This window comes from Lepeophtheirus salmonis, chromosome 1 (assembly GCF_016086655.4).
Source record: "Lepeophtheirus salmonis chromosome 1, UVic_Lsal_1.4, whole genome shotgun sequence".
In the NCBI taxonomy this organism is placed as follows: domain Eukaryota; kingdom Metazoa; phylum Arthropoda; class Copepoda; order Siphonostomatoida; family Caligidae; genus Lepeophtheirus; species Lepeophtheirus salmonis.
In genome coordinates, this window is record NC_052131.2 from 34506196 (window position 1) to 34518409 (window position 12214).

The following is a 12214-nucleotide window of genomic DNA, read 5'->3' on the forward strand; positions in this document are numbered from 1 at the left end:
TAAGAAATGGTCCGAGATGAACTAAGTTATAAACACTATTTTTAATGCTCCTAAACATTTCAAGCTAAATTTTGAGCGAATTTGAATCATAACTTTTCAAAATATATCTACACATCGCCCGTATAGACATAAAAAAATCCCACAAAATATGAAATCATGCTTTTATCAATTGAGACATATTTGTGTGGTTTCTTTTGTTTTTGTTTTTGCCGGTTTGCTCCTGTTGTATATTCGTTTATAAACTTAAATGGGGGGAGAATAAAGTTCAAGATATTTTATAACCGAATACACAAACCTTATATGAGAAATCCTCAACCTCCAATAATGAAAGAAAATTATCATTACCTAGAAAATAAGGGGCAAATAAACACTATGGAATCTCGACATTAGACATGCAATGTTGGCCATTTGAAGAGTACTTTTCATTTATCAAAAGAGCTTTCATTATTCTTAATTAAGGAGGGAACATTTTCATATTTAATACTTCATAGTACGTGACGGAAAGACGAAGAGTAACTCGAATTATTGTTTAAGGAGTATAACTCTATGTTTGACTCAGAGTAGAATTAAGGCTTGATATCGGAGTAATTCCTGCCTATGTCCTTTCTGGATACTGAGTGGGATTTGTGCTTAATCATTTCATCTTACAGCTGCTCCCAGGTAATAAAAATAAAAATAAAGATACTCTCCTCCTGAAGCATTCATCAAATTATTTAGATTACCATGTTGATTTTCTGTTTATTTTTATATAACGGCATTTCTTATTTTATACACCTGAAATTATCGCCTTTAAGTTGTTTTTAATCTTGAAAACATGGGTAGGTTAAAGGAGACGAAGAGAAATATTGTTAATATAGTTTAAATGGTTCCATAAATGAATGTTTTTGCATTACAATTACAACGGAAAGACAAAAAATAACTATATTTATTTTATATTTCATCTCACTAATAGATATAATTTATTTTCTTTACGAAATACACTGAATATGGCTCAGACGGAATCAAATGTAACAAAACATTACCAAATAGTTACTAAAAAGAAAGTAAAAATAATGAATTTTCCTCGAATTATGTCTGTTAAAATCGATCTATATCGACACCAGATCTAATCAAATGGAATTAAAGAGCTTTTGAATCATGGAAAAGTGTTTGCATGATAATAATTTAATTTATGTGATGGGTTTTATGGCTTCATAAGAGAGATATTCTTTGTAGAACTTTTGATTCAGATAGTCATGAAAGGCTTTTCAGTAAACATTGTAAGTGTTGGCATATTTTGATACCAATTAATCATCATATATGCTATTTAAAATTTAAAAAAACAGGAATATCATGTGATTATTGCCATGCATTGCGACTTTTTATTGAAGTATCCTTCTCTGTGGTATAGTTCCATGGTATTGGATACGACCCAAAAGAAAAGCAAGGGAAGGGTGGTATGCTTACAGTGACTAAAGGGAAAAAAGAAAGCTCTTTCAGACTCCTTCCTTCTGTTTTTTTCTCCCCTCTCCCAGCTCCTTCAGTTGAAATTGGTTCTACACAAACACATCGACCATTAAAAAACGAGATGGCTGATCTCTTTCGAGTCATTACCCGGTTTTCTCAATCTTTTTTAGAGGTCAACACAATCTCCATTGACAATTGGACGTTTAAATGTTACTACAAAATATCTGTTGTTCTCGCAGTCTTTTGCTCCGTGATTGTTACGTCTCGTCAATTCTTTGGGAGTCCAATAAAGTGTGATGCAGGCTCTGCGGAAAACGCTGTGAGTAAGGATGTGCTAGAGTCATATTGTTGGATGTATGCAAGCTTCGATATTCCATTGAGTTATAAAGGGGTATGCTCTGGAAAGGATCAGAATGATGGGATTGATGGATCTATTATGTATAATTCGTATTATCAATGGATACCTATCTACTTAGTGAGTCTTTCAGTTGTTTTCTATTTGCCGCGATGCCTTTGGATGATGATGGAAGGGGGGCTCATGAAATATTTTGGAAAAGGAACACGAAATCGGACAATTGAGGATTCTATAGAAAAGAGGGATCGACTCGTTTCGTACTTTTGTACGGATATCCACAATAAATATGACGTCTATTATTATGGCTTTGTCTTTTGTGAATTTCTCAATTTTTTAATTCTAATTTTGGTATTTAGTTTGACAAATGTATTTTTGAATTATCGATATAAATATTATGGATTTCGAGTCATATACTATTATCTACTTCCTCCGGAAGAGCAAAAGAAATTTGCTGTTAATCCAATGTGTTATACATTCCCAAGGATTTCTTCCTGTGACTACTACCGCTTTGGGACTGGTGGAGAGAATTCCAAAATAAATGTACTATGTGTCCTCTCATTAAATGTAATCAACGATAAAGTTTTTCTCATTCTATGGTTTTGGATGTTTTTTCTTTTTAATTTGGGGCTATGTCGATTAATTTTTCGATTTTTTCAATACTGTTGTCCCCGATTTCGTTTCCACGTCTTCAAAATGAGACTCAATCGCTACTTCAAAAACAATAAAAACTCGGAGAAAATAGAAGATTTCATCTCCAAATGTCCTATTGGGGACTGGTTCATTCTTTATCAACTGAGTAAGAACATTAACCGAAAGTTTTTTATGGATTTTCTACAAAGTGTCGTACGAAAAGTAGACCCCGAACAAATGAGAGATGACACGGGGGATAATATAATGGAAATGATGTTGAAACCTTCTTATAAATCTCAGGATTCAGATCCAAGGAAGGCTGAGGAGGGTGAAGAAAATGGTAAGGACAATGATGTTGATTAACATGAGGTTTCCTCGTTAGCCACATTAATTGTACCCATAGGAAGGAGTGTGTCTAGCGTGTTCGGTATTAGTAGCAGTGATGAAGATGACAACAAAATGGGCGACTCGAATGATCGAACAAATTCCCCACGACATAAGCGAATACAATCGACGAGAAATGACTCAGGGAAGCATTTATCACCTGCGTATACTCAGAGAAAGAGATCAAAGTCTATTTATTAGTGAGTCCCAGTTTAGGCAAAGGAGATGAGAATATTTTACGAGCAGAACTTCAATTTTCCCAAATATTTTTAACTATTTCATTACAAATTTAGGACTATGATTTTTTGTTACTTTTTTTGATAAAATACATTTTTGATAGCTTTTTTTATAAAAATACAGTGCTTTGACGACATATTTTCTACAAATACGTATTTGATGACCTTTTTTTTGTGTAATGAAAGAAAAACATTTATTCCGTGACCTATATTTAACCAAGATATATTATTTTATTTTTTTTATAATCTAAAAAAGCACTCTTAAATTAGCCTAATTTGGGTGTCCCTACACATGTGAAGTTAAGGATGACTCTGCTTTAAAAAAATAATTTGAACACCATTATACACCTATTTGTACAGGTTTCGCTTCCGCAAGCAGTTTTTCAATTGCTTAAATATGATTTCCTTGTTGCCAAATTTTAAACTATTATTATAGTTTGTCAAAGAAATTCGCTATGACAATCAATTCAAAAAACTCCTTAATTAACTCATACACCATATATTCAACCATTTTCTCTTCAAGCTTCTACAATTTTATCCTTTATTATAAAGAGGACATCTTTTTCATACGACTAATTTCACGCTTACATAACTCCTTACTATTTTTGTTATCCTCTGATTTCATAATTAATTATTTGTACGTATATATTTATTATATAAATATTCAAGGTGAGATAACATTTTGTTTTGTTAAAACAATATATATAATCTATACTCAGTTTTGTTATGCTTTGTACATACGAACTAAACAACTCTCTCTAATCATTATTAATTAATCATTGATCATTATGCAATATAACTTATTATTACTTTGAAATATATTTTAATAAAGAAGAAAATGTTTATTTTCTATTTAATCATTATAATCATTAAAATATATCAAAAAGGAAATCCTTCCATTGACATTTTCTTATATCATTATTTTAATATCAAAATCACGGAATCTCTCAAGTTAAAAATGGTTATGTTATATGATATTATAAAGAACATTGATCCTGGCGTATTTTGACGATTTGGTGAAACTCTTAGAACATCATTGACAGTTCATTCAACTGTGTATAAAGAAGAGAAGGGGGGTGAGGGAAAAGAATCTTAAATGTAACCAAGGTTGTTGTATTTAGTTGTACAATGTAGGACTATGTATATAATTGATTCAATTTAATGAACGGTAATACTTTTTGAAGTAAAGAGTTGGTTTTCTTTTTAAGAGAGGAAAATGTTTGAATGATACTTTATTCATCATTATAAGTACATATACACATAATGTAGAGTAACCTTGCATACATTAAGAGTGCATTATTTAGGTACATCATTTATCAAAAAGTATTACACTTATTCGCGAACTTGGGACTTTATATTTTGTATAGAGTTGTGAAAAATATGACCTACTAGTATATAAAAATAATATAAATTAAAAAATGACATGGTAGTCCTGACAATTTGAATAGTGTTTGAGAGGAGGGCAGCGAAGCTATCAATACAATAGCTGCCCATCAGCTGTAAGATGAAGGAAATTCCACTATGTATCAAGTAAAGATATAAGCAGGATTTACTTAGTTATTGATCCTCAATTATACTGTGAGTCTTACAAGGACTACAATGATAACTAGAACTGTATAAAATATGACAGCCAGTATGTAATAATAAAGAAACAATGAAAAAAATAGTTTGCAATTTTGACAATTTGAGACCGTTTTCGGAGAGATAATCTCAGCACTGATGATGTTTTATTATATTTGCTGCAAACAGCCATGAGTGGAAGGAAATAAATACGAATCCAACTTTTTATATGGCAAGGACATATAGGCTGAAGTTACTATGATGTTGATACCTAATTTTACTATGAGTCTAGCAAGGACTATCACAAATAACTGTGACGCAAAACCTTGTTGTTACTCTCTGTCTTTCATAAGTATACCCAAAAAAATTAAATATTAAATTATTAAGATAAAAATTTCAAAAATCCATAGCTTTTCAACAAAAATTAAATTTTTTATATTCAATTTTTTGGATAAAAATTTCACAAATCTATAATTATTAACTAAAATTTATTTTTTTGTACAAATATTTGTAAAATTAAATTTTTTGGACAGAAATTTCAAAAATCAATAACTATCCACAGAAAATTATTTTATTTCTAAAATAATTATCAAAATTCACTTTTTTAGAAAAAAATTTTAAAATTAAATTTTGTAAAAAATTTCAAAATTCATAGTTCTCAGAATTTTTTTTTTTTGTCAAAAAAAATTTCAAAAATTATTGTTTAAATATTTCTTTTTTGGAAAAAAAATCTGAAAAATCTAAAAGTAATAAAAAAAAATTAGGAAAATCATTATAAAAATTAATTTAGAAAATAAATTTCAAAATTTCATAGCTATTCAGCAAAATTGTAAATATATTGTTTGCTCTGCTGGATAATCTGCCAGATTGACCTTTTTTTTAAGAAAATGAATCCTTCAAAAAAAATATCACTCCTTATTTCGATCCTGACCAAGAAAATATCTAGAAGAAAATTTTAGAGTTTCATATTACTGTAGATAATAATAATGATAACTTAAAAAAAATAAAAATAATTGTTAAGGTTCCTATTATACAGACTCTGTATAATAATTTAAAATCATATTTTTACATCTTCACTTATTAGATCTTGCAATCTTTCTTCCAATAAGAAACCAAAAATTCAGTTTCAAACAATCAATGATATTCATTCTGCACAATAATTCAGGGGAAAGGTAGAAGATTCTTAGGGGTGTCCCTATTGTGAACGCTGGAAGAGCTGTAGCCTCTCAAAAAAAAAAAAAAAAAGACGGTTTTCGTCTTTTTTTCAAAAAATTAATATTTCAAATTTAATTTATTTTTCAATTTTTTTTCCCAAAAAAATTAATATTTTTAATTTTTTCATACAAGTTTAATTTTTTCTAATTTTTTCCAAAAAGATTTAATTTTCTTGAAATAACTATAGATTTTTGAAATTTTTCTAAGAAAAATTTTATATTTGTATTATTTTTCTATACAAATTTAACTTTTTGAGAATAGCTATGGATTTTTGAAATTGTTTATGAAGAATTTAATATTTAAAAAAAAATAATAATAATTTTTTGTTAACTGTGGATTTTGATTTCTTTTTTTTTTTCCAAAAAATTTAATTTTCTTAGAAAAGCTAAGAAATTTGGAAATATAATAATTGAATTTAAATTTAAAAAAGAAATTCCAACAAATTAATTTTTTTGAATAATCATGAATTTTGAATTTCTTTGTGAAAAGCAATTGATTTTTAAAAGTTTTTTCCAAATAATTTAATTTCTTGAGAACAGTTCTGAATTTTTGAATTTTTATTTCAAAAACTTTAATATTTGATTTTGTTTTATTTAATTTTTTGCGAACAGCAATGGATTTTTTAATTTTTCGAAAAAAAAATTAATATTTGAAATTTTGATATGATATTTTTTTTGTGAACAGCTATAGATTTTTGAGATATTTTCCGAAAATATTTATTATGTTAAGTGTGAATTTTTAAGATTTCTTATCAAAAAATTTAATAGTTAAATTCAATTTTTTTGTCACTGTTGCAAATTTTTCAGTTATAATTTTTACATCTCATTACGTTTTATTTCATTACATCATCAGTTATTTTAATTACTTACTCTAACTATTAATTGATGTTATCATTTCAGTTTGATGTATTAAAATTAAGCATGTATGAAGTATTTAAGGCTATTAGAACTACATTTGTAGATTTGAACTTTAGAACTTTTTCATGAGTTATTTTCATCAAAATAATCAAAAATAACTTTATTTATTTAGTGACCATTCATGGCATATTTAAATATACTCGTACAATTCTTAGACAACCAACAACTTGTGCATAATAGTAACTTGGATAAAAATGAAATTATTTTAAAAAGTGGAAATCTTTTACTTAAAAATAACTATAAAAAACCATCCTCTGTAATTTTATGTCCAACGCATCTTTATCTTACATCTATTCAGTTTCAATCTAGAAAGGAACTCAACACGTGAAATAGTTTCACTTTTATCTACTAACTTAAGCATTCTATTTTGGAGTTGGACGATTCAGCAAAAAAATCCCCATGCCGATTACGGTTCTTAAATATTTTAAATAATAGTTAAAAAAATACCATTTTGCTGTCAAGGGCGTCCAGAAGATTATATATATATATATTTTTTAAGGGGGTTTGGAATTTTTTTGAAAAAAATTTGAAAGATACAATTTGAAATTTAAAAAATAGATCCACAATTATTCATAAAAAATGAAATTTTTCATTAAACATTTCAAAAATTGATGGCTTATCTCAAAAAATTAATTTTTTTAGGAAAAAAATATCTAAAAAATTAAATTTCTAATAAAAGTTCAAATATTAAAATTTTCTGGAGATAAATATGAAAAAATAAATAGTTATTCACAGAAAATTACATTTTTAGGCGAGCATTTTGAAAAATTAGATTAAATTTCAATTATTATTTATTTTAAATTTAAATATTACAATTTCTAGAAAAAGCAAGCATTCCTTAATATAAGGTTTTTTTTGTTTTATACCATAGAAAAGAAATGATTATTTAAATAACAGTAAGAAATAAGAATCAGAATCTCAAATTAAAGAATATTTTCCGAATGCCGATTCCAATTCCAGAGAAACACCCTATTATTCCATTCCCGATTCCGATCACTTGTCCCAATTTGAGATGGCATGCTATTTCAAATATATTAACTTATGTATAATGTCTATTTTGTTCCATATTTGTATGTTGGTATTTTAGAACGTCTTAAAGTCTCCTCATTTCCGGACCATACATACATAAACAATCAAATCAATCCATTATGTCAAGTAGAAAAAAAAGTCAAGAAAAAACAAAAGAGTTCATGGAAATAAACTATTTAAAAAATATGTTTGAAAATTAGAAACAAAAGTTAGAAAAAATAAATAATTAGATTAGTGCATATTCAAAATTGTCTGTCCATTTCTAATAATTAAAATCAGGGACGTTTGCAGGGAGGGGAGGGAGCTACGGCCCATAGCTCCCTCCCCAAATTAAGGAATTTTTGCTTTTTACAAGAAAATTTAACATTTGATTTTTTTTTTTCAAAAAACTAAATATTTAAATTATTATTTTAATTATTTTTAAAAATTTTCGAAAAAAATTAACGTTCTTTAAATATCTGGATTTTTCAAATTTTTCTCCAAAAAATTTAATGTTTCAAATCTTTTTAAAAAATATAATCTTTTGTAAACAACTCTAAAAATATCAATTTTTTCTTTTGAAAATAGCTGTAAATTTTCGAAATTTAGTTCAAAAATTTTATTTACTCTGAATAGCAATAAATTTTTATTAAAACCAATTAAAAAAAAACAATATTTGTAATTTTTTGTGAATAGCTATAGATTTTTGAATTTTTTTTTTTTTTTTTTTTTGCTGATGTTTAAAAAAAATGAATGATTTTCTCAATAGCAGTGCTGTAAAGTTTTATTTGTAATTTTTCATAAAATCTTGATTATAGTACCTTTTCAATGAGGCTGATCGAATTATAATTAGCTCGTTTTAAGCTGTGAAAAATTCTCAGCAATTATTGAGTAATACTTTCAAAGTTGGGAAGAATTATCTAACTTCTAACTGATTGGGCCTTTTTTTTTTTTTTCCTTTCGAATGAAAATTTGCGCGATAAAATAAAAGTAACAATGTGCCACAGGTCATGAATAAAGAACTTGCGGTTTTTCTGTTGAATAGTCTATATATATATTTGCAATTACATGTATAAAGTTTTTGAACTAAAAAATTGTCAAATCGAGGATTCTAAAACTCATATATCAAATGATTGTCGTTACAAGTTATTGACAAATAGTCAGTTTTGTCATTTATATAATGTTACTTAAATATCGAATCATAACTTGTAAAAAGTAGTTTATTTATTTATAATCACTAGTTAATATCTACATGTTGCTTATATTAAATGAAAAAAAGGATTTGATGGACTTATTTTGACATGTGTATTCTTCTATACGTAAATACTAAAATTATCCTAAAATATTTTCTAAATAAGAACACATGTGAATACACAGATGATTTTATAATTAAAGTTATATAGAGTTGATCAGTCTTTGTCGCAAAATGATATATAAAAAAAAGAGGTCAGAAATTACTCATACCAGCAATTCAATTGCTGTTGATGAAAGTCAAATATATTTACTAGGTATAGTAAAAACTTTTGCCTAATTGAGTGTCTATATATTCTATTAGAATGATAATAAGGGATTTCTTTAATAAGGAGTCATTCAAAAATCCCTAATCTATCTATAGATACAAAGATCCATTAGTTTAACGTAATTCGTTAATAATAATTTGTATCTTCAATTGATTCTGCAATTTGCATACATTGGTTAGATATTTAGATAGTAGCTGAGTTTAATTGTTTTTTTTGGGTTTTTTTTGTTTGATTCATACAAACAATGGTTTAGCCATTGTTTGGATAATAAATACATTCTAGAAATAATCATTTATGAGAATGAATATTACACGTAAATTGGTTTCAAAATCACAGGATTTGCTAAACTTTATCAGCATTACTCAAACTATCAAACCTATAAAATTATTCAACCTTTCATATCTCCCAAACTCATAGACCTAACACTCTAATCTTTTTGTTCTAAAGTGATATATTGATTTTATCTTGTTCAGATATTTTTTTATTAAAATCAGAGGATTGTTTGAGATATTAAAGGTAAAAAGTTTAGTTAAGCTCGACCATACTTTATAGCAGAATATAAAAAGTTGTATTATGTATTTTGTTATATATATCAATACCTATAAAATGATTTATTACATAAAGCCCTTAGATTAGAGCTCCAAAATCCAAGGGTCTTGAAGGCTATTTTTAATAGGAGCTCAAAACTCATAGCTAAAAAGTGGTACATTAAAATCTGTCCACTTTGAAATTGAACAAGATATAATTTATTAATTAACAATAGAATTTTTTTTTTAAATAATACAATAAATAGATGTGTGTCTGAGCTCTCTTAATCATTATTGTACCCTCTCTTAGAGGCAATGATAGCTTTCATGTGGTGGCGGAAACCCTGATCCCCATTTCGCATGTAGTCTTGTTTCATGGTGGCACAGTGATGGATGAAAGTGTATTTGAGAGCATAGGTGTTTGGATGACGAACACTCCAGGCCTTCACCTCAACAAAAACCCAAAAATTGTGTTAGAGGGTGTTGGCATCAGGGGTGTAGGGGACCAAAAGTGTCGAATAAGACTCACTCACTGGGATATTTCATTGTTGGTGTGAAAAGTATTATCTCCACCCTCACAAGACTCTTTCCATCCACTTTTTTGATAGTTCTTTGGACAGTTGGTGTGAAACCCAGAGATCTCTTGTATGGCTCCTCATGGACTTGAAGGGATTAAGCTAGGCTGTTTTCTTCTTTAACCTTCCGGCTCCCTTTTGACAGATCATTTTTCCGTTGTAGACAGTGGTCCTGGAGAAATTCAACTGCTTGGAGTGAGCGAATGGAAATTTTCGATCTAGGGCAAGTGTAATTTTCTCGTCTTGTACGAAAGTTTTTTTATAGACCACCCAGTAGATTAAGTTATAGATCTGAAATTTCATTTTTGAATATCAAATTGTTAATGAAATGTCCTCTATATATCAACAGATTAAATTAATATTATTGATGTAAAGGCTCTTTCACATTCGAGTAGTCAAATGGGGTTTTTACCATTTTTTTTTTTTTTTTAAGAAAAAAAAATCAATGAGCTCATATCCATAATTTCTTATGAACAATCTTAAAGCATCATTCACATGACGTCATCAAATTTTGGCAATTTGCATTATCATATCTAATTTTTTTTTATCTTTTTCAAGATATATTCGAGGTTTTGTGAATAAAAAAATAGGTTATTAAGGTACCCATTTGGGTACATCACATCTAGTTACTGTACCTCAAACCTAGGGCATTGCTAGCTTTCATAATAGGGGAGGGGGGGGGGCTTATCCCCAAAATTATCAGCACTATTATATAATTACTTACATACATAAATGCTAGCCAAGGATTTCCGTCGTTGCTCGAGCTAAGAAGGAAGAGGAAAATTACGTTGAAAATGATCAAGTTAATTAAGAAAACTAAAAAAATATTCAGAAAGTACTTGGATATACTACATATACTAATAATTAGAATATGAATGTTTTTTGTTGTCGATAAAGATCCTGATAATTCGAATTCTTATTCTCTTGGATTCTCAAGACTATATAAATCCGGTTAAGTAAGGTAATTGCACTCATCATTAAACTTCAAATAACATATATGCATCTAAAAAACTGTCTAGATGAGAAGTACATTTTAAATTTATTTCAAAAAATTTCCAAATCGAAATTGGTTAAGAAAATTGTAAAAACCTTATTGCAGAAAAAAAAGAAGTTAATAGCACATATTGGAATTGTAAAAGAAACACAAACCTACTAATATTTTTTCGTACTTGCAAAAACAAAAAAGTTATTAAAAATAATGTTGTCGAAAAAATAACCTTCGATAACGGGTTCATTTTTGTAAATATTGCAATTATTCAGAAAGTGACAGTTATTTCAGTTAAATACCAATTTTTATTTGACAAATTTATATACAAACCAATCTTTAGACAAATTTTTACAGCATTTATTCTATTTACTAATCCCATATTCTATTGAAAGTTCATTTTTTGGCATCTGAAATAAACGAAATTGCAATTTTTAATTTTTTTTTTTTTTTTTTTTTCCCCCATAACTTTTTTGATTTTGAATAAATTTAGAAAACGTAGTTATTCGTATATTTGTTTTTTGAAACGCCAATCTCTTTTTGATAAATAACTCAAACCAATTATTTAATCTCCTTGAGCTCCAAAAAACGGTTTTTGTGTTTTGGGTAAAGCATATACATTTTGGGTGACTTATATGACCCCCCCCAAAAAAAAAAAAAAAAAAAACCGACTCCCCTGTCTTAGCCTGTCCAAGCTCAAAAGAGGGGCCCATGCAAAATGTAAGCCTCCTAGGTTCAACAGTGTGGGAACGTATAAAGAAAATGTACACACACATTATCTTTTTTATACATACATATGTGTATTTAACATATATACTAGCAGAGGCTTCCCGGGTTATAAAAGCTGATAGAATAG

The 12214-nt window shown here is 27.8% G+C and overlaps 1 protein-coding gene across 1 annotated transcript; it reads left to right on the forward strand.

Annotated features, from left to right (window-relative positions):
- The first annotated feature begins 1259 nt into the window (after window positions 1–1259).
- LOC121125728 (innexin inx2-like) lies at window positions 1260–3890 on the forward strand. Its single transcript, XM_040720928.2, has one exon. It carries the CDS (start codon window positions 1439–1441, stop codon window positions 2792–2794), a length of 1356 nt encoding a protein of 451 aa, XP_040576862.1. The 5' UTR covers window positions 1260–1438; the 3' UTR covers window positions 2795–3890.
- Window positions 3891–12214: the final 8324 nt, after the last annotated feature.